The sequence below is a fragment of the Oncorhynchus mykiss genome, chromosome 25 (genome assembly GCF_057628025.1).
Source record: "Oncorhynchus mykiss isolate SJ-2025 chromosome 25, ASM5762802v1, whole genome shotgun sequence".
NCBI lineage: Eukaryota > Metazoa > Chordata > Actinopteri > Salmoniformes > Salmonidae > Oncorhynchus > Oncorhynchus mykiss.
The window spans coordinates 39,803,457-39,827,298 of NC_143046.1; the positions used below are offsets into that span (position 1 = coordinate 39,803,457).

At 42.7% G+C, this 23,842-nt stretch overlaps 1 protein-coding gene across 1 annotated transcript in view; it reads right to left on the reverse strand.

Moving 5' to 3' along the window:
* Positions 1-23,842, reverse strand: part of LOC110505137 (follistatin-related protein 5) — a 164,467-nt gene that overhangs the window by 5,007 nt on the left and 135,618 nt on the right. The window contains exons 10-15 of the mRNA XM_021584136.3: positions 23,359-23,493; positions 16,163-16,189; positions 15,700-15,818; positions 12,667-12,816; positions 10,079-10,186; positions 9,369-9,493 (exon numbers count right to left, since the gene is read on the reverse strand). Of these exons, the coding sequence (XP_021439811.1) occupies positions 9,369-9,493; positions 10,079-10,186; positions 12,667-12,816; positions 15,700-15,818; positions 16,163-16,189; positions 23,359-23,493 (664 nt within the window). The remainder of the gene's footprint in view (positions 1-9,368; positions 9,494-10,078; positions 10,187-12,666; positions 12,817-15,699; positions 15,819-16,162; positions 16,190-23,358; positions 23,494-23,842) is intronic.

Below are 23,842 nucleotides of genomic sequence, written 5' to 3' on the forward strand. Positions count from 1 at the left end.
CTTTCATTGGACTGATCATGTCAACATCACACTTTCAAAATCTTAGCTAGCAGTCATCATCATGAAGTCGACAATGTACTGGCAAATCCTTGTCACAGTGATAGAAATAATGAAGAGAAATTATAGATAAAACGTATTGGTGCTCATCAGCCATTGGACATAAACATTACACAACAAGTTGGAAATCGCAAATTCAACAATGAGTGGTTTGGAAGGAATCAGTGACAGTGGCTGAACAGCAGTCTCTGGTAAGACACGGGGCAGCAGCCTATGTATGTTTGTAAACAACAGCTGATATATGATATCTAACGAAGTCTCTAGGTCTTGCTCGCCTGAGGTAGAGTATCTCATGATAAGCTGTAGACCACAATATCTACCTAGAGAGTTTTCATCTGTATTTTTCGTAGCTGTCTACATATTACCACAGACCGATGCTGGCACTAAATCTGCACTCAATGAGCTGTATACCGTCATAAGCAAACAGGAAAACGCTCATCCAGAGATGGCGCCCCTAGTGGCCGAGGACTTTAATGCAAGGAAACTTCAATCCATTCTACCTAATTTCTATCAGCATGTTAAATGTGCAACCAGAGAGAAAAAAAAACTCTATACCACCTTTACAACACACACAGAGACGCGTACAAAGCTCTCCCTCGCACTCCATTTTTGCAAATCTGACCATAATTCTATCCTCCTGATTCCTGCTTACAATCAAAACATTTAAGCAGGAAGCACCAGTGACTTGGTCCATAAAAAATTGGTCAGAAGAAGCAGATGCTAGCACAGACTGGAATATGTTCCAGGATTCTTCTGATGGCATTGAGGAGTACATCACATCAGTCACTGGATTCATCAATAAGTGCATTGACATGCACCAACCAGAAGTCATGTATTAACAGGCAAGATTCTCACTGAGCTAAAGGGTAGAGCTGCCACTTTCAAGGAGCAGGAATCTAACCCAGAAGCTTATAAGAAAACCCACTATGCCCTGCAACGAACAGGCAAAGCGTCAATACAGGACTAAGATCGAATCATACTACACGGGTTCCGACGCTCGTTGGATGTGGCAGGGCTTGCAACCTATTACAGACTACAAAGGTAAGCACAGCCGAGAGCTGCACAGTGACACGAGCCTACCAGATGAGCTAAATAACTTCTATGCTTGCTACGATGCAAGTAACACTGAAACATGCATGAGAGCATCAGCAGTTCTGTGTTATCACGCTCACCGCAGCCGATGTAAGACCTTTTAACAGGTCAACATTCACAAGGCCGCAAGGCCTGACGGATTACCAGGACTTGTACTCTGAACATTTGCTGACCAACTGGCAAGTGTCTTCACTGACGTTTTCAACCCCTCCCTGTCTGAGCTCCACAGATGAAGCAATCTCTATTGCACCCCACACTGCCCTTTCCCACCTGGACAAAAGGAACACCTATGTGAGAATGCTATTCATTGACTACAGCTCAGCATTCAACACCATATTGCCCTCAAAGCTCATCAATAAGCTAGGGACCCTGGGACAAAACACCTCCCTCTGTACCTGGATCCTGGACTTCCTGAAGGGCCGCCCCCAGGTGGTAAGGGTAGGTAACAACACATACGCCATACTGATCCCCAACACAGGGGCCCCTCAGGGTGCGTGCTCAGTTCCCTCCTGTACTCCCTGTTCACTCATGACTGCGCGGCCAGGCACGACTCCAACACCATCATTAAGTTTGCCGATGACACAACAGTGATCACCGACAACGAGACAGCCTATAGGGAGGAGGTCAGAGACCTGGCCGTGTGGTCCCAGGACAGCAACCTCTCCCTCAACGTGATCAAAACAAAGGAGATGATTGTGGACTACAGGAAAAGGAGGACCGAGCACACCCCAATTCTCATCGACGGGGCGTTTCAAGTTTCTTGGTGTCCACATCACCAACAAACTAACATGGTCCAAGCACACCGAGACAGTCGTGAAGAGGGCACGACAAAACCTATTTCCGCTCAGGAGACTGAAATTATTTGGCATGGGTCCTCAGATCTTCAAAAATTTCTACAGCTGCACCATTGAGAGCATGGTTGCATATCTGCCTGGCATGGCAACTGTTCCTCCTCCGACTGCAAGGCAGAGTACGGCACAGTACATCACTGGGGCCAAGCTTTCTGCCATCCAGGACCTCTACCAGCCGGTGTCAGAGGAAGGCCCTAAACATTGTCAAAGACAAATTGTCAAAGACTCCCCCAAGCCATAAGACTCCTGAACATCTAATCAAATGGCCACCCAGACTATTTGCATTGCCCACACCCCCCACACCTTTTTTACACCGCTGCTACTCTCTGTTGCTTTCATCTATGCATAGTCACTTTAATAACTCTACCTACATGTACATATTACCTCAACTAACCGGTGCCCCGACAGATGTACCGGTACCCCCTGTATGTAGTCTCGCTGTTGTTATTTTACTGCTGCTCTTCAATTACTTGTTACTTTTATTTTCCTATTCTTATTTTTTTTATAAACTGTATTGTTGGTTAGGGGCTCATAAGTAAGTATTTTACTGATGCATTCGGAGCATGTGACTAATACAATTTGATTTGATTTGACATGAACATAGATGAAATGCTTCTATCTACCACCACAAATGTATAATTTCAGAACTGTAACATAATGAAAGCATCAACTTGCGGTGTTTGACATAAGCATGTAAGAAATGTTTGCGCACACTACTTATGAATGTGTTATGTGCGGGTTATTGAATGTATCATCAAGTCCATATGCCATTTATGTTAAACCATCCTCCAACATGAAAATTAAAATCACATTTTAAATAACGTTCTCACACTTCATGCATTGCATTGACTTGCTGATGTATTGTTACCTAACATAAGCCAGCTTTCAGTACCGTGCACACGGCAATAACCCTACTGCTAAAACTACAAAGGCCTGTTGAAGCTTTCAGAGTTTACATCCTAGATATCATTGGTCTAAACCTTACTAGTGTACTGCTCGGCTGACCTGCCAAATGCATTATGCTGCTTTGAAATACTGTAAGATATAGATGAGTTATAGACAAAGGTCCATGTTTATGTAAGAATGGCGGCACTTACTTACTGTAAAATGAAGGAAGGCTAAGGACTGTATACGTCCATGTTCAAATCCATATGAACACTGTAAGATCTACTCTTATTTTCCATCGTTCAGTCACTGACAGAAGTGTAAAAACATGACATACAACACAGCCAGCAAAACTTTCACCACTGTCGACTCCCCACCAAGCGAGGTAGAAACAACAGTACAAAAGATTGGACCGGAATTTAAGTCCAAGACCTCTATAATAGAGTCAGCAAAAACATTCAATAGATGTTTGCGCCCTAAGAGCACAATCAAGGGCTCTTTTAAGCTGCGTTATCAGACGTTTCAAAGGAATAGGGTGTTTAAAAAGTCCTTGTGCACAATGCCATATCCTTGGCATTGATTCGCAGCTCCCCAAAGCCCCTGGATGGTTTTTCCTGATAAATCTAAAAGCCTCCAAAGCCTTTGTATATTGTGATGTTCAGTGCACTGAGACTCCTGTTTTGGGCTATGAGGTGCACTGACCGCATATTGGTTTGGTGGAGTTGTTGGGCACATCCACAATGGATTGATCTTGCCTGAGGCTAAGGGAGTTCTTACGCACGAAAAGCTATCAATAAGTGCGCTTGATTGAGTTTGAGCTATCCAGAGTGGGCATGGCTTGACCTAAAGGGTGGCAGTCTGCCTACCTATCAATTGAGGTTCAATTGAGTACACCTAGGGCAAAATGAATGGTCATAGATTAAAGTCTATTTGTGGACTAAATGTAGATTCCATGTAGACATTCATACAATAAACCTTTTTTCCATAACATTAAGCCAATTAAGAAGGAATATCGACGTAACGACGTTAGAAGCAAAATTCGATTTTCATCAAAATAATAATTATTGCAAACTACGACATGAAGTAATAAACAAATTTGAATATGTCTCAAAAGAAAAGATAATTCACTCTTATTAAACTAGCCAGATAATTTTCCATCAATGGATGTCGGTTTAACTCATTTGACTGTTATTAAGCAATACGGCACGAGGGGTTATGGTATTTGGCAAATATACCATGGCTAAGGGCTGTTCTTAAGTATGACACAATGCGGAGTGCCTGGATACAGCTGTAGTCGTGGTATATTGGCCGTATACCACAAACCCCCAGGGTGCCTTATTGCTTAAACTGGTTACCAACATAATTACAACAGAAAAAAGTTATTTTTGTCATACCCATGGTCTGATATACCATGGCTTTTAGCCAATCAGCATTCAGGGCTCGAACCTCATATATAATTGTAAATAAATTACCTTTTGCGCATGCGCATAACTATAGATAAATCCGGCAGGAGAGTTTGAGTGATGAAATTCGGACAGAGGATCTCAAAATCTCTCTCAAATCGTATGTCACATGCGCCGAATACAACAGGTGTAATGCTTGCCGTGAAATGCTTACTTACAAGCCCTTAACCAACAATGCAGTTCAAGAAAGAGATAGGAAAATATTTACTAAGTAAACTAAAGTAAAAAATTTAATAAAAAGTAACACAATAAAATAACAATTACGAGGCTATATACAGGGGGTACCGGTACTGAGTCAATGTGAGGAGGAACAGGTTAGTCGAGGTAATTTGTACATGTAGGTGGGGTAAAGTGACTTTCACGTGAAAAGCGTGTCCAAAGTAAACTGCCTATTTCTCAGGCCCAGAAGCTAGGATATTCATATAATTGGTGGATTTGGATAGAAAACACAGTTTCTAAAACTGTTTGATAATATAACTTATTTGGCAGGCGAAACCCCAAGGACAAACCAACCAGGATTTTTTTATTTGAGATCACTCTCTTTTCAATGGGTTTTCAATGGGAATCTAGGCAGTTGCTTGCAGTTCCTATCGCTTCCACTGGATGTCAACAGTCTTTAGAAATTGGTAGATGTTTTTCCTTTGTGTAATGAAGAAGTAGCCCTGTTCAGAACGAGGGTCGAGTGAAGTGTACTGTTTGATAGAGGAGCGTGATCTGAAAGCAAGCTCCACCTTGTTTTCCTCCGGTATTGAACACAGTTTATCCCGTCTTAAATTTTATCGATTATTTACGTTAAAAAAGATCTAAAGTTGTATTAGGAAAGTTGTTTGAAATGTTTGGACAAAGATTACAGGTAATTTATGAGATATTTTGTAGTCATATTGCGCGATTTGGAACCAGAGTTTTTCTGGATCAAACGCGCCAAATAAATTGACATTTTGGAGATATAACGACGGAATTAATCGAACAAAAGGACCATTTGTGATGTTTATGGGACATATTGGAGTGCCAACAAAAGAAGATCTTCAAAGGTAAGCCATGAATTATATCGTTATTTCTGAGTTTTGTGTCGCACCTGGTGGGATGAAATATGATTGTCTGTGTTTGTTTGATGGGGTGCTATCCTCAGATAATAGTATGGTTTGCTTTCGCCGTAAAGCCTTCTTGAAATCTGACACAGTGGCTGGATTAACAAAAAGTTTATCTTTAAGACTATGTTATTTGAGACAATTCATTACTGAACATACCATACCGCTCAATTTAAACTGAGGTTTTTGGACATAAAGAGGGACTTTATGAACAAATCGAAAATGTATTGTGTAACATGGAGTCCTGGGAGTGCCACCAGATGAAACTCGTCAAAAGTTAGTGATTAATTTAAATAGCTATTTCTGACTTTTGTGAGCCCTCTCCTTGGCTGGAAAATGTCTATTTGTTTTTTTGTGGCTAGTGCTGTCCTAGCATAATCGCATGGTGTGCCGTAAAGCCTTTTTGAAATTGGACACTGTGGTTGAATTAACAAGAAGTTTATCTTTAAGATAGTGTATACTACTATGTTTGAGGAATTTTAATTATGAGATTTCTGTTGTTTGAATTTGGCGCCCTGCAATTTCACTGGCTGTTGTTGAGGTGGGACGCTAGCTTCCCACAAATCCCAGAGAGGTTAACAGAGGAGTATAGAGTGCAGTGAAGTGTCCTATAAGAAGCATTGGTGGAAAATCTGATGGCCGAATGGCAAAGAACATATAGCCTCTCGAGAGCACCATTACCTGCCGATCTATATATTATGTCTCCCCATGCCAGCATGGGTAGGATGGTCATCTGAATCAGGGTTAGTTTGGCAGCTGGGGTAAAATGTAGGCCGTCATTGTAAATAAGAATTTGTTCTTAACTGACTTGTCTAGTTAAATAAAGGTTAAATAAAAAATCTAATAAAAATGTATCTCCCCTTTAAATAAAGGACGAACCGTGGCTGCAATGGGAACCTCCCCAGAAAGGAGAGACAGGTTAAAAGGGTTGGAGATGATAGGGGCAGCGACCTTAAAGAAGAAAGGGTCTAAACCATCTGACCCCAATGTTTTTGGGGGGTCAAGTTTAAAGAGCTCCTGTAGCACCTTGGACTCAGTGACTGCCTGCAGGGAGAAACTTTGTAGCGGGGCAGGGGAAAAAGAGGGAAAAAACATTGGGGATAGGCGCATTAGAAAGGGTGGGAGATGAGGAAATGTTGGGTGGGCAAGAGTCAAATAGGAATCCTGACTTAATTAAGTGGTGATTAAAGAGCTCAGCCATATGCTTCTTGTCAGTAACAACCACATCATCAACATTAAGGGACATGGGCAACTGTGAGGAGGAGGGTTTATTCTCCAGGTCTTTAACCGTTTTCCAGAACTTCTTGGGGTTCGACCCACAGAGAGAGAACAGCTCCTTAAAGTAACTAACATTGGCCTTCCGGATAGCCTGAGTGCACTTAGATGCAGGGAGGCTATAGCCCCTGATAGGCCTACATCTTATTTAGATAGTCTTCAGGCTACAGTAGACTATCTGAAATGTAAGCAATATGTAAACTGAACAATTTAGCAGCTTGCTTAGTTCAAATTAACAGACTAATTTATTCAACATGAATAGCGAGGCGATTTGAGAATGAGGTCGTCATTTCAATCACTGAATTAAATATGAATAATATGAATATGAACTGTATATGCTTGTCAACAACATGCCATTGATTATCTTGATCTGTAGCCTCATCTGACTGACTGTTACGTCTCTCTAATGTGGTGTAATAACTAATTGACAATTTCGATAGAGCTTTGATAACTTCCCATTGAATTAATTAAACACGGCCAATAATTATTCCATAATAACACAAGGCTACCACAATACACTGAAGTTATGGAGTATTTAGTTTGCCAGCTCAAGGTAGGCTACACAAGCCACACAATTTGAGTAGCAATGACTCAAGTGAAATAGTCATTTCAACATATTTATTGTATCAAATGGTAGCCTACCGTAGCCTACAATGGCATATACATTAATAGGCTACTGGATGGCCAACAGATGCAAATGTATAATTCGCCACATTTAATGGCGAAACACACAAGGGAGTTCCATAACGTCCATTTCAAATTTCCACACGCACATTCCACCTACATATTGAATTGATGATCATTAGCACCTGTTTGGTTTAATCATTCACCTGACTATATGCCTACAAAATCCCTGACTTTGTGCAAGTGTACCTAGAAGAATTTATGCTGTTTTGTTTTGAATGAGTGGTCACACCAATTATTTGATGTAGATTTTTCTTCTGTTCACTCACTTTGCATTAAGTTAATTGATAAATATAATATATTAACATGTCTATTTCTGAAAGCATTCTTACTTTACAGCATTTTTTTCACACCTGCCTAAAACTTTTGCCCAGTACTGTATATATTATGTCTGCTCCTCTGTGTTGTTCCCGGTAGCAGCATTGTTTGTCGTGTCGTGTTTATGTCCAGACGCTGTCCCTGTTCCGTTGCATGTCCGTCTGTATTAAATGGGTCACTCCCTGTACCTGCTTCTCATCTCCTGCGTTGGGTTTTTTCAGGGAGTTTTTTAGGGTTTTGTTTTGTTGGTGACGTCGGACCTGGGGGCTGCCTCCGATGGAACCGGGGGTGCCTAAGCTGGCTCATCGGGCTGTCATGCCCTAGCTGGCTGGAGAGGTTGCCCAGATTGGCTCGGCAGGTTCCCATCCCACGTCATGCTTCAGCCGGCCCGTCGGGCTCGGATGCCTCAGCCGGTCCATGAGTTTTCTTGTTTTTTTGGTGACGTCGGGCTTGGATTCCGCCGCCAATGCCTAAGCTGGCTCATAGGGCTGTCACTTCATAGCTGGCTCGAGAGCTTTCCTTGCCTCGGTTGGCTCGGCAGGTTCTCATCCCACGTCATGCTTCAGCCGGCCCATCCGGCTGGGGGGGGGGGGGGGTACTGTCATGCCCTGCTCTCACTCCCCCTCCTTACCCATCATGATACGCATCTGTTACCATCATTACGCCGAGCTGCGCTCATTGGACTCACTTGGACTCCCTCACTTTGTTGATTGCCCCTGAATATATGTCTGCTCCTCTGTGTTGTTCCCGGTAGTAGCATTGTTTGTCGTGTCGTGTTAATGTCCAGACGCTGTCCCTGTTCCGTTGCATGTCCATCTGTATTAAATGGTTCACTCCCTGTACCTGCTTCTCATCTCCTGCATTGGGCCATACACACCTGTTAATTGAAATGCATTCCAGGTGACTGCTGGTTGAGAGAATGCCAAGAGTGTGCAAAGCTGTCATCAAGGCAAAGGGTGGCAATTTGAATAATCTCAAATATAAAGTATATTTTGATTTGTTTAAAACTTTTTTTGGTTACTACATGATTCCATGTGTGTTATTTCATAGTTTTGATGTCTTTACTATTATTCTACAATGTAGAAAATAGTACAAATAAAGAAAAACCCTTTAATTGAGTAGGTGTTCTAAAACTTTTGACCGGTAGTGTACATTCTCAGTACCTTCCATGTTTTTTTAGCAACCCTATCAGACAAGTCTTAGTCGACCTAATTACAACTAGGGCTTGCGAATGCAACTCTCCGGGAGTCTGTTAACATCCTTAAATCCCAGACACATCCAGCTTGCCACTTGGCTTTCTCCACAACTTCAACTCCAGCTAAGCGTTTGGTATTGCGCTAGGCCTTCTGTATCAAGTTAAGCCTCAGTGTGTCAGCAGCTCGGGACTGAGTCTCGGTGAGTGCCCGTCAAAAGCTCAGGCACCAAATCGATCTGCTCTGCATATGTTGCTGACGAGCAGTGGGTCAGTAAACTCACCTCCCCCTGCTTTTCAGAAGGCAGGAGGGCGTGGTTCGAGGAGGTGGGGGGGTGTCTGTATTTAAATTCACACTCAAACACACTGACTCTCTCACGCACACACAACCACCCACCCACCCACAAACGAACACACTCTGACTCTCTTTCTCACACACACACACATACCGACACTGACGTACCTGATGTGATTAATGATGAGGCTGGCGGCAGGAATGAAGAAATCCTCCACTCTATCAAAGCGTCTGCCAACCGGCTGGGTGTGGACGGTATGGTGGGACACACTCCCGCTGGCCTGATTGATCACCTAGCACCACACCAGGAGAGGGGGAGGAGGGGAAAGGAGGAGAAGATGGGGGGAGATATTTAACACGGCCCTCGTGAATTATTCACTGTGTTTGCCTCCTGCATCGCTTCTGACATGAACTCACACTGGGAGGAGAGGTCCTCTGTGTGCGTTTGTACCAGTGTGCGCATACAGGAAAGGCTAGCCTTAATTATGCCGCAATGCACTGAAGAGACTGGAACCTCCGAACAATCCAAAAGCCGTGCAGGCTAATAACTTGTATTGAACTATAAACAGAAAAGGCCACCTAGTACTGTGCCATTTGGGAAAGGGTTGTTGACCAAACTTGGATTGATAGTTGATAATGTATCCCATTGGAAGAATAGTAATGCATAGTAATGCATAGTAGTGTTCCGAAAATGTCACAACACAAGTGTTTTTTATGCCATATCATAATACATAAAATAGTACATCATTAAACAGTGAGTTGAAACTAAATATTGCTTATTTCACATACATAGACCCACTTGTATAGATCATTAGTATCAAGACAAACACGTAACACTACTCTATGTGGTGCATTTCATTGTGATGTCAAACAGTTACCTGCAAAGTAGGAAAGTTTCTCTCCATGTCTCCCCAGCTGAGGACCCACACCTGGTCGTGGGATTTGTCATACTGCAGCTTCACCGGGTAGGGGTCTGTGCTCACCGTCTGAGAGCACACACACAAAAACAAACCTTAAATAGCACACTACTTACCCAGTCCGATCATTTGCCTTAGCCTTCCTGGAGTGCCAGGTGGACAGGGTTTGCACTTTTGGGACTTTTCCATTGGTTCCATCACATCAGGCAAGCGCAATCAAGCGCAGCTTGAGGCAAGCACAACTATTTGAAGACAGGTCTGCACTTAAAGGGCAAATCAGGACCATTCAACACGGTTCTTAGACAGATATACCCTTTGACGCTCGGCGGGGTGCATATCACAACTTTCCCTGTTCGCTAATGCATTGGATTTGACAGGAAGAGTCAAGTTTTCCCTTTTGAACGAGACAAAAGGGGAGGCTCGACCTTTTTTATGTATGAGGTGTTTGGACGTGGAGCGGCTTCTCAAATCGAGTGGTGACAGGGCAATTGCTCGACAACACCGAAGTAATTGCTTTCAATCCGTATCCATTCCTTGACACCTGGCTACGATGTGTTCCAGCCGGCTCCGACGGATGAGTCATGTGTGTGGCACTCATGCATTATGTCCACTCGGGTGCGGATTGACAGTAGAAAACACACAGTGAGAAAAACAACACAACAACACAGCTTTTTACACCTAGCTTGGCACAAAAAAGCAATTATTTTCTTTCTTTCTGAGAAATTAGAGCAGACACCAAAACAAGCTGAAGGAAGGTGAAGTAGTGTTTTTTTTCTCCCCGTAAAAATCTTAATGGAGCATTTTACCTGGCTGCTTCATGTTAAAGTGCATGGTATTACTGTGAGAGTAAACAACTCGAGGGGATTTATCGTACAAGGAGATATGAGAGATGTGTTGAGTCATAACTCATCTCTGAGCATGTAGTAATCAGATGGAATAGGTGTGGACATTGTTGTTGTTCTTCTCCGGCAACTTCCGCCTCTCGAGGACTTGACAGTATTATTCCCTCCATATTCACATGTACCTAATCTGTGTCTGTGACAGTGGATATGCTATGAATTAGACAGAATCAATCCAGTATGCTGATGTTCTATTTAAATACAAAATTGTAAAGTTGATGGATGATCCATACAATACAGTGGCAGGACAGTCAATATAAAGTACAACTCAATTTTGAAAGCGAAAAGAGAAGATGAGTAAATAAACTGAGACACCCAAATTACCCCCCCACCCCCTTTTTCCTTTCCTTGGTAGAGCTGAGCGAGGATCAGGTGGCTAATTAGCGTTAGCTCATCTAAAGTAATTAAGCCAGGCCTCCAGGTGACCCAATAATGAGCCTGTGATGGTCGCCAGCGCAACAACCTGACTACCGGTTTGACCCTAGGGAGCCTTCAGCAGCAGAAATTGGGCGCCTTCTGGCCCCCATGCGGAGTCCTTTTACTCCGAGACGCACAAACCTTTTTAACCCAGCACATACACATCCTGCTCTGCTCAAGGTACTCTCCTACTGTAAGAACGTTGGAGCCTTTTGGTTCATCATGGGTTTAACCATTCCCAGCAGGCAAAACTGCAATGATGTCAGGCCGACATTCTTTTTTGCGATGTCATGGTCAACATTGGTAAAAAAAAATAATAAAAAAAAAGAATAGGTGGATAAACACTGATCGCCGTTCGCGGTGAATAAAGCAACTCTTTACGGTTTCAAGGAATTTTGTGTGTAAATAAAAAGCGCGTAAACAACGGTTATGTGTGTTTACCCTCCACTACACCACTGATAAGCTTATATACTGGCTGTAAAAGGAGGTGAAGTACGTAACACAATCACCTGTATCTATCTGAGCAACGGGAACAGCTTTCACTGTTTTTTTTTAGGATGTCATTTTTTTTTTTTAAGAAGCCATACAAAGACCAGAGGTCGGTTGATGGAAAAGACTTTGGAAACAACAAAATCCAAATCTATATCACAGAAAATAATTGAGTTGCTAAAGTTCGGTGCATTTGTATCGAAATGAAGTCTGACTCAACTGAGGGTTTGTGAAAAAGTCTGTGTCCATCCCTTGACCAGAATAGCTAGAGTGCTAAATGATTGTCAGCTGTAGTGAATAGTGTAAGCCTCTCAGACTCATCAAGTTCGTAATTTGTTCAATGATGTTCGGAAAAACAACATTTGCTTTATGAATTGTTCCAGATTCAAAAAAGTGCAGATCAAAAATGTCATTGAAATAGTGAAACAAATATTCCAGGTCCTTCCGAGTCGAGGCTTGGAGAAATACAATATTAACTCAGAGTGAAGGAGAATGAGTGCAGATATGAAAAAGGCAGAATAGCTATTTATTTTAAACAATACAACATTACACACATTGCTGTGTACTGTAGCCTATTACTGGACATGTGTTGTTTCGTATGACAACTAAGAGTCTTCCTAATGGATGCCGTATGTATGGTTCGTTATTGTGTTTACTGCATACCGGTACTCATAACACTCCACAGCAGGACCTGTCCAAAGGGGAAGCTGATCTTGATTATCCAATTTTCGTGGCCGAAATTACCTGGACAACCTTCTGAGACGTGATGTCGACCACAAGCACTCTGGCCAAGGTTGGCTGTGTGACATAAATAAACTTGTCCTTCACGTTAACTGCTGATGACCACACACACTTCTGCTTGACCTCTCCTACTGACTTGGGGCAAACCTCAGCCTGAAAATAAAACACACACACACAGTTAATACATGTATTGTGCAACATTTATCAAAATGACACATTAAAAAACAAATTATCTTTATCTCCTTTCTTCCCCTTTGTTGTCTTCGAGTCATTCCCTTATCAGCTAACTCCAAGTCCAAGTCTCTCTTATCCCAACAGCAACATGAACACACACACACACACACAATCTCCCTATTGCCCGTGTGCAATCCACCACGGTCCTACACTCTGAAACCCTATATCCACAGCCCTCAACCTGGCTAACGTTGGCATCCTGCCCACATGAAAAAAATACTACTTCCCTATAGAATACTACAATACTTACTATAGAATTCTACAGTCAACTGTAGTATACTGTAGAATACTATACTACACACTGTAGTATCGCTCAATCATGTACTTACTATAGCATTTTGTAGTATACTCTACAATACTATAGTAAATGTTTTTTTAATATTTCTCCAGTAGGTTTCCTGAAGGAGAAAGCCTCTACTTCTATATACAAGATAATAACACTACAGTAATATCTGCAAAAATACAATAGTAAATACTATATTATACTACAGTCCACAAAAAAAGTACAGTCATCAAAAACACTACAGTAAATACTACAGTATACTTACTTACTTAAGTATATACTACACTTTTCTTTTACTACAGTATTTATACTATTATAAACTATAAAAACTACAGTATAGTACAGTATACTATAGTAAATACTACAATAGTGCTCAAAAATACTACAGTGAATACTCCAATAAAGTCTGCAAAAACACTACAGTGAATACTATAGTATTTATACCATAGTATGCTCTGTCCTTCTATCCCCTGCTATGTCCCTTTCTTCGCTCCCTGTCCCCTCCCGTGGCCTGTGAGCCTGGCTCAGCCCAGCGTCTGTTCTCTGTTCTTGAACTAAGGGAAGATTTGTTTGAGGCCTCATGGCCTGGTTTGTGCCATGGCCTTAGGAGGACGAACTCACTCGCGTCCTACTGTCACAGAAGGGGGGTAGAAGTCACACATCGCCACACCGCCGCGGGCCCCATAATCTCGGGGAAGAGGTGTGAAACCTTAACTCTGACATCCAGTGGAGACTGTGAATGGCGGATTGTGTGTGTGTGTGTGCGTGCGTGTGTGTGGCGTGTCTGTGGCTGTTGGTTTGTGTGTGGGTACTACTGGACAGAGAGGATGACTTTCAGAGGGAGGCGAAGATAATCTACTGTTGATTTGCCAATGTATCATGCCAATACTACACGTAATTCAAGGCTTCTGTTCATGTGGGTGCTCATGTTTGTGTCATCACATGGCAACTGTAGCTGTTAGACCTTTTACTTTAAATCCCAGAATTGGCAGTCAACGAGATAAACAAAGTTCCATTTTCATGGACATGTTTGTAAAGGAAACTATTAAAACTCTGGGATGTAGTCATATTTTTTAATTTCTGCCACTTTATCAAAGCAGAAGCCATCTGGAGACTGAATACCTCAGAGACTCTACCTCTACCCTCCTGTAGACAACACTGCAGTAAGTCGCAACTGAGCATGTGCAAAACCCTAGTCAGGTAGGCAGAAGAAAAACTTGTGTTATTTTCAACCAACATTGCCCTTGGATCGAATGGAAAGCTTTAGAAGTATAGAAAACATGCTGGAAAGGTTGTCGGGTGAGGACAATTTGGGCTCTGTAACATACCAAGATCATATTTGATTTTGTGGTATGAGCAAGACTAGTTCTTAGCCTTGGACACGACAAACACAATCCTTCAACCTAAACATCCCTGTTCTTTAGCCCCCCTTGCTTCCTGCCTCAGGAAATGTATCTGCCTCGCCACTGAATTTCGAACAGCATCGCTTCTTCAGCTGGCTGTGTATCACAGTAATACTCCCATATAACGCTTAAGAATAATTAATTATTGGGTCATTACCATGAATGATCAATCAAGAATGTGAGATGTGAGCGCCATTTCCAGAATGGTCTTGATACACTGGCAAATCAACAGTAGTCTATCTTCGCCTCCCTCTGAAAGTCATCCTCTCTGTCCAGTAGTACCCACACAGACACGCCACACACATACTCACACAAAATTATTTGTAGACAGAGCTTGTGCTGCTGCCATAGAGTTCCCCGTTATTGATATCCTAATACAGATGTCGTCTCTCCGAGGAGCTTGGGGCCTGATCGTTGTGCATTCATGGCTCGCCTTCGCACATAACAGCTGTCCAATAAACAAAGGCTCTTTGGTGAAAGGTAGAAAGGAGGAATGCACCCATTTGAGTACATGTGTAAATCTGAGGGGCATCTATCAGCGACCGGCTTTGAATAATACGCTGGTTCAAAATGGAAGACGCAGCAGAGAGTGAGAACCATTTTGACGTCAAAACGGCAATTCAACGAGGAGCCTGACTTGCGAGAGAGACTTTTGGGAGTTGACAAACCCTCCAGAAGTGCATGATCTTTTCACTTAATCAAATATATGAGAAACAGTAGTGACGAGAGACAATCAACTCCCCATTTGTTATGAGACGCAACCATTTCATTGAATAAAAGATTGTGACAGGTTTGCAAGATCAAATGTGAAATACACAAATAATTATCAAAGTGTTGATAATACCGAAGCAGGTGGTCGGTCCTAAGCTAATTATATGAACACTGTTTAGCTAACAGCTAGCTAAAGCTAATTTGTTAGGCTAGCCCTCTATACCGAGCACAGTGATACATGAAGAGGAAGTGTTTCTGTTAAAAGGCATTACACCTGAAGGAATCGTACTTCTAGGTGGTTGGTCCTCAAGCTAATAATGCTAATTAGCTAACAGCTAATCTGCTAGCAGTAGCCCTACAATGCTACATGCACTGGATGTGTTTCTCTTGTGGAAGAAGTCTCACCTGAAGTCCCAGTAGTTTCTCACTGGGCTTTATATGTCTCTGGATCTCACATGCCACTGGCTGGATGACTTTGATACCATCCTCGTAAAACACATAGAACATATTGGCAATTCCAAGACCTGGCGAGAAATGCAACCTTGTTACAAGTCAGACAGGTTTTATTACAAGGTTAACAACAAACTACTATGTTAAATGGCATGGAGCACGATGTACAGCACCGTTAAAATGTAACAGTTGAGTAGGTAGGAAATTAGCTACTTCAATATAACTGAAAACGGACCCAGTTATTGTTAGATGTTCGTTAGAAACGGACATTATACAAACAAACGGTGTCTATATGAGGACAGCTTGACATGTCAATTGAAATTGTGTCAATCAAAATCATTTGATCTGCTTTATAACATGTTATAGTAATCGACTGTATAACATGAGAGTCAACAAATGGTTTAAAATACCAACGTACCTTCCTCTCTCCACAGAATGTTTGCCACTGAATGGGATGACAAGAAAAGAAAGACAAAGAGAGTGCATTACTGTGGAATTAATGGTTATCCCTTTGTAAGAATTCACATACCGACTTAAACAAAACAAAATGTCTGTTTGAAGAAAACCGTCTCTTTGATACTTATTGCAACAACCAATCAATAGAAAACCCTCTGTTTTAGAATAATTGAATACCAAACACTTCAGGGTGAGACACAATCCAGATGGTATATTGTAAATACATACAAACAAAAAGCATTTGTTTGTTCCTGTTTTGTTGTTAGCCCACCTAAAAAGCCCTCTGTGTTTTATACCGCCAAAGCATGTACCACATGCAATGAAAGATATTGAATAAAATAAAGGTACGCCTCAGGTAATTATCTGTCAATTAGTATATGTTTTATGTATTAGTTATTACTAGAGTTATCATTAAAAGTCTACACATATCTCCAGCGTAGATGAGTTCCATAGGTCATTGAAGGGGCTACATGTTTTTCCTAACTAAAAATGCCGTAATTGTCATGAAATTCACTTTGAGACAACTAATTACATGAAATTGGAAACTTGAGCTGCATACCAACCAAGCAAATGTAATGCATGACCTGGAATTACAACCCTGCAAAGCCCTCAGAGCCTTTTGAGTTGAGAATGATATGCCTCTTAAAAAGACGTGCTCATTTCGCCACAAAAATCGATGAACACTCAGAGCCTGCGTACTGAGTGAGATCGGCCTATCACAGGAAAATGTTCGATTTGCTATTCAGGAGCAAAATGCAAATAGCAGCCCCATTTTGTTTTGTATATCCTGATTTTCCCACCGTATAAGCACGACGACCTTCTCCTATCGTTCATCCATCCCACAACCCCCTGTTTCCATTCCATCTTCCATTTTCCTGGCTGTTGGCAAACCAATCGTGGGCCCCAATTCAGCTCCAATTCTAATCTTTCCCTCTTTTGATGCTGCTCATTCTCTCACCCTCTCTTCTGGTGTGTGGAGAGAGTAGAGACAGATCAATACAAATAGCTGCCAAAGCAGTTGTGCCATTGCTTTGGTCGTGGCAAAACAGACCTGTTAGCCTCATCTTTCAAAAGTGCTGTGTCAAGTCCCACTCCCTTGCGCTCGTGCATACATTTTTGGTCTCATTTAAAAGAACTGAGTTCAAGTTACACAGAGAACTGCTGTAGATTAAAGACGAGCGTGGAAAGAAAAAGGGGAGTGGCAGGGGAACACTGAGTTGTTCCAGTTTCTGGTGGTGTTCAAAAAAGCGCCAAATTGGTACTGCTGGGGAAAATGGAGGAAGGGCGGAAGGCTATGAGATGAGGTCTTGGCGCCCAAGTCTTTTCCAATAACGCATTAATATGATGCTATTCATCACAGGGCAGAAAGATTGCGCTCGTTCTAAAACATACAAGGGGCACATAAATCATATTCGTCATCCATATTATAAAACAGCTAGGCGCCACTTTCAGCTGCGGCGGGGTTCACTATGCCGGGACTCCACATTCCCCACATAACGACACCTTCCCACCAGCAAGGTTACAACACAAACTTGCTCTGCTTACAAGGGCACACAGCTGCAAAATTTGGGCACAGTGCCTGTGGATTGGAACATCCTGACATCGCAGCTAGCAGACTTACTGACTGAATTAACAGGTGATGCCAGGCATCCCCAACTTAGCTAGGTCGGCAGATGCAAATGAAAATACGCTTCGCAACACAATCACCCTGGGTGTCTTCCTCTCTTTATTCTTCTCCCACTGTGATTCATTGGATTTATCAGCCTGTGTTTGGGATTGAGTCGCCTGGCAACATTGGCACGTTGTGTCTGCTGTGTGTGTCAGTTGTTATGCAAATTGACCTGGCAGCATAGTAAAATTGAGACAGAGGATATGTTTTAATTATAGCTGGTTATAAATACCTTTGTCCAAATACTGCCTGGCTTTATTGACATGATGACGACACAGATTTCAATTGGATTCATTAACATTCCTGTTTCACGGTCTGACCATGATACATCAGTTATGGATGGATAGATAGAAGGTTATGGAAAGATTGAAATACGAGTTAATAAAATGCCACACAAAGAGCTTAGAGAATGTGATCGTCCAGGCAAAGATGACAAATCAGTTCAGAGACACACACACACAAACAAAATGGAATGTTGACAATATTTGCCCACCAACAACTATGCTGTATCACCATCGACTTAAGTGTACATCAACTTCAATTCTTCCTGTTCCAATTCCATGAAACGCTGTAAAGGGATTAATGTTCAACCAGGTTTTTATTTTGCTGCAGTTGTGTTTAAAAGCTTAATCCTGCCGATATAAGGACGCTTCATTATTGGAAGGATAACTTTAGCTGGATTGAGAAACAACCCAGCCATACTATACCGGGTAATACCGAAATGGAATTCTTCAAAGGTGTAAGACTATTCTATAATTGGAGGTGGAATTCTGTGGAGAGAACTGACTACTGGGGGGATAGTATATCATCTTTTAACAGAAAAAAATAGCCAACGATTTAATCCTGGGAGGGGAAAATCCTTGAAAAATTCAAAAGCGCAAGTAATTGGTGAGACAGAAGTGTGGAGCTACCCATGTGATTTTACCTCGTCAGGAGAAAAAGCAGGATAAATGTTTTAGATGGTTTCAAATAAGTACTTTCCCGACAGCAAGCTGTTAAGACTCCCAGTGATGGAAACTTTACTTTTAGAATTATAGCCTCACTATACTTTTTTAATCATTTAATGTATATTTACGTCAGGGAGAAAAGTGCAGGTCTCCGACAGCCTTCCCCGAGTCGTCATAATGTCACACACTGGCATTACAATACACCGCAAGTCATTGGCAATGTCCTATGAAGCTGATTCAACTGATTCAAGGCCTTGATGATTTGTTGAAATTGTCAAGGTAGTGTTGGGCCGTAACAAAAGCCTGTCGCTCTCCCATTCACAATACCCGACAAGGCCTGATTCAACTAAGAGCTCAAGGATTTGTTGAATTTTGTGTGATAGTGCTTGGCTGCAACAAAAGCCTGCACACCCTAACGCACCATACAGTACATGCTTGACACATGCTCAAGGGTGGCATACATAGGCCTTACAAACGCTTCACAATGGAGCCCCTGCAGACCCACAGCCAGACAGACAGGCCATGACACTGCTGTTGCTGGCCACACAGCTTAGGTTTCTGCATAGGGACTGTGAACCGTGGCCAACACAGTGTGAAAGCATGATGTGATCGAATGTGATGGGCATCGATTGACACACACACACAAACATGCCCGCACACACACACACGTTGACACACACACACACACACCTAAACACCCCGAATCAAAATCATGTATTTGTCACGCCGAATACAACGGGTGTAGACTTTACCGTGAAATATTTACTTACGATCCCTTTCCCAACAATGCAGAGTTAAAACATTTTTAAAATGTGTGTGTGTGTGTTTGTGTGTGGCGTCAATATGCATATGTGTGTGTGTGTTTTGTGTGTGTGAGCATATGTAGTCTGAGTGTGTGTGTGTGTGGGGTGTGTGTGTGTGTGTGTGTGTGTGTGTGTGTGTTGGAGTGTCAGTGTAGTAAGTGTGAGTGTGTGGGTAGAGTACAGTGAGTTTGCATAGAGCCAGTGCAAGAGAGTCAATGCAAAAAAAAAGGGGGTCAATGCAAATAGTCCGGGTAGACATTTAATTAACTGTTCAGGAGTCTTATGGATTGGGGGTAGAAGCTGTTCAGGAGCCTTTTGGTCCCAAACCTGGCGCTCCGGTACCGCTTGCCGTGTGGTAGCAGAGAGAACAGTCTATGACTTGGCTGGAGTACATTTTTAGGGCCTTCCTCTGACACCGCCTGGTATAGAAGTCATGGATGGCAGGGAGCTCGGCCCCAGTGATGTACTGGGCCGTACGCACTACGCTCTGTAGCGCCTTGCCGTCGGATGCCAAGCAGTTGCCATATCAAGCAGTGATGCAGCCAGTCAAGATGGTGCAGCTGTTTAACCTTTTGAGGGGGAAGAGGTGTGTTTGGATCATGATCGGTCCTCAGTGATGTGGACACCAACGAACTTGAAGCTCTAGACCCACTCCACTACAACCCCTTTGATGTGAATGGGGGCGTTTTCGACCTTTTGTTTCCTGTAGTCCAGGATCAGCTCCTTTGTCTTTAGGGACGTTGAGCGAGATATTGATACACACACACTCATGTTGACATATACACAGTACTCACAATGCTTAGGCTGTAGGCACATGTCCCTCTCTATGTTTTGACCAAGGCACACGCTCCAGAAATAATTGGCGGACATTTTTAAATGCAGGGCAGATATTCATGCCAGCTGAGCACCAGTTCTTGTCAGATGATTATAACAATTTTTTTGTAATTTAGCAGACTCTCTTATCCAGTAGTGATTGCCTACAATTTCATAACTTTTTCTGTAGTGGTCCCCCCGTGGGAATCGAACCCACAACCCCTGGCGTTGACTCTTAAAGGAGCACTCTGAATATTGTCTGCGCGCTTTTTTTGACGGTGATGAATTGCACCAACAGCTTCAATAAAAACGTCTGACTCTCGCGGAGGCAAAAAGCAGGTTTCTGACCTTGAATGAGCTCAAGGTGAATCCACTGAGTGGGGTTCATTCTTCGCTCAGAGTATCACGTTTCTCACACTGGTGTTACTATAACTACTTCAGCAATCTATCAACACCGTGTTGAATAAGGCAGCCAAGATACTTGTGTTTATTTTGTACTAGATACCTGATGTATGAACCATGCAGCCTACTGAGCCATTTGCACGAGTGAAAACTCACACGTGACAATAGTGGACAGGAGAAATTCAAATATAACATGTGGTGTGACATCACATCTACCTGAAAACATAAAGGGCGATATGAAGGAGCTCTAGCAAACGATGGTCGACAGCATTGAGTTGAAAGTGCACACACGGCTCCAACTGCCAAAGGGGTTGAGGTTGTACCGCTCCCAGTAAAGATGGGAGGTCATTGAGGGATCGACAGCCACCGAGGCACAGCAGACAGCTATCCAATGGGAGGGAGGGACGGAGGGAGGTGAGGAAGGGAGGGCGGGAGGGAAGAGGGAGACAAGAGATGTCTAGGAATAGCTTGGCTAAGGTTAAAGCTAGCCAGCCCAGGGACACAAGTTACACTGGTTATATGAAGGGCAGTTCACATGGACCATATATCACATGCATCAGCTGATTACAAGTGTCTTTCACAAGTCTATGTTAATATACGGATATAAGAAAGTAGGCTACAGTACATCATAAACAAAGTGATGTTCCATACCCTACTGTAAGGCTACATCACTTTCCAGTGATGGCTGTAATACAGTGAATTTAGGTTAATTAGGGTATATATAATACATTATTTTGTACAAAACATAAAATGTGCTCAACTGTCTATTGTGACTGTGTATCACCTTGCAGTTGTTGACATCTCTCTCTATCTCTCTCTCTCTCTCTCTCTCTCTCTCATGCAGAAGAGAGAGAGTGGTGGGATGCATCAGTCGTGCACAGCGGCGCTTCAGCTTACACACTGACTAAGAGCACTAACATAGCCTCAGGGCTAGAGAGGCAACCAGAGGCAGTCTGCATTGCGGTCTAGCAGAGCAAGCTGAGCTCCTGGATAAGTAGACAGTCCACAGGGGTAATAAGGGGAGACCAGACGAGGTCAAACATGCATTGGGGTGCCGCTGGGTGGTTATAATGTAGTGGTGGACTATTTCAACATCCACGCTGCTATCTCTTTGATGTTGACTATGGGCTGTGGATCCAAAATGGTCACAAGTGTGCAGACCTCCTGAGCAGTTTCATCATACACAGTGAATTCAAAGCTTCAAAGAAGGAGACTGACAGAATTCTGACCCAAGAGTAAGTATGCTCTCTGGGTTGGGGATGATCCAAAATGGTCACCAGTGCGTGTGTCAAACCCCTGAGCAGTTTCATCATACTCGGTGGCTTCAAATCTTCAAAGGAGGCAACTGACTGACTTCTGAGTGATCCTGTGATGTGTGACGGCACGTGGAGTGTGTCACTGTCGCTGGGACAGCAGCTAAACCTAATGCATCATCGAAGGGGACATGTGAGTGACTTGAGAGTTAGAGTTGCTCTGTTTGCTTTTTACGTGCTGTTACTACAACACAAGCTCCAAATAAAACACCATCCCTCCCCGTAACTGCAGCAACAGAGATGTGGCATGGCTGACCGTTTTAATTATGGCATGTGGAGCCGTCTATAGATTAAAGAGTGTGCATACCGTTTTAATTACAGAATATTTTTGGCCCTATTTTAGCTGCCAGTCAAACTGTGCAAAATTGAAACTGAAACCTAAGTTCAGTTATTCATTCTGAGTAGTTAAGGTTTGGGATAGGGTTAAAGCAGGAAAACAAAAAATACAAAATGAGTGCCAAGCACCGGGATTGAACCCGCAATCCTCTGAGCCGTAGCTCGCGGTTTAAGCCCATCTTCAACCCCACTGCCAACACGCCTACTAAATGGTAATAGACACTCGCGGTGCCCCTTGTGGACGTTAGGAAATTGCCATGGAGATAAAATGCCACCCAGTGCCATCATTTCTCCCTTTCAATGATGACACTGGGTGTCGTAATCCACTAGAGTCTGGCCTTCCTTATTAGGAGAGAAGAGGATTAGTGACAACGTGGTTTGCTAATCAGGGATTGATCTCTTTTTTTTTCTTTTTTTTTACATTTTGGAAAGTTTCATGATGAATAGGACTGTGTCTGTTCTGAACACGTACTTGTATCACAATTCTACTTTGTTCCGTAGGGCCACCCAAACATTTCCTCAAAAAGCTGAATTAATTTCACACGCCTTTTGATGACGGGACCATCAGTGCAAATCTCTCTCAATTAAATAAGAATCTAAGATAAAAAAAATAAACAACACAGACATTGCCATAGGTACCCTGTTACTAATGACAACCATTAGCCTCCATAGCCAAACCACCAAACCACTAGATAGGAGACAATAATATTGTGTGTAGCCATCTATCATTTCTCTAGCTGAAGTTCTATTATTCAATTTGTTATAAACTATTAACAAGTGACTGGATGAATTATTGAATGTTTTGAGCCGCGCGTCTCCATTATCTCCAGGGAAGGATACACACACGCAAAGGAGACATCATGACTTATACATACGGGTCTTGCGCGCCGAATCCTCCACAAACAGGGAGGAGATGTCCTCGTCCACCCCGGCATCGTTTTTGGCGATACAGGTGTACGCCCCTGTGTCCTCGAAGTGGACGTTGCTGATGTGCACCTCGCTTCCGTTAGCTGGTCGACACAAAAGAAAACATGAGCACACAGACAGACGCGCACAGACACACACGCACACAGACAGACGGGCGCACGTATACACACACACGCACACAGACACTGTCAGTAAGTGTGGCCACATGCAGATAAAATACAATTTGTGTGTTGCCAGTGACACTTAAGAGTATGTTTGCCAATTTTGATCAAAGTCACCCCATTACATAACTGAGACTAACAGGATAGGAGACGGGAGAGTGAGGGGTCTTAACAGGATTGGAAAAAGTCAAAATGGGAGACCTTGCAAAGTTGCGCCATGTAGTGGGTTGTCATTGTGTACTGTGTTGATCTAGTTGTCGCTAATGGTAGG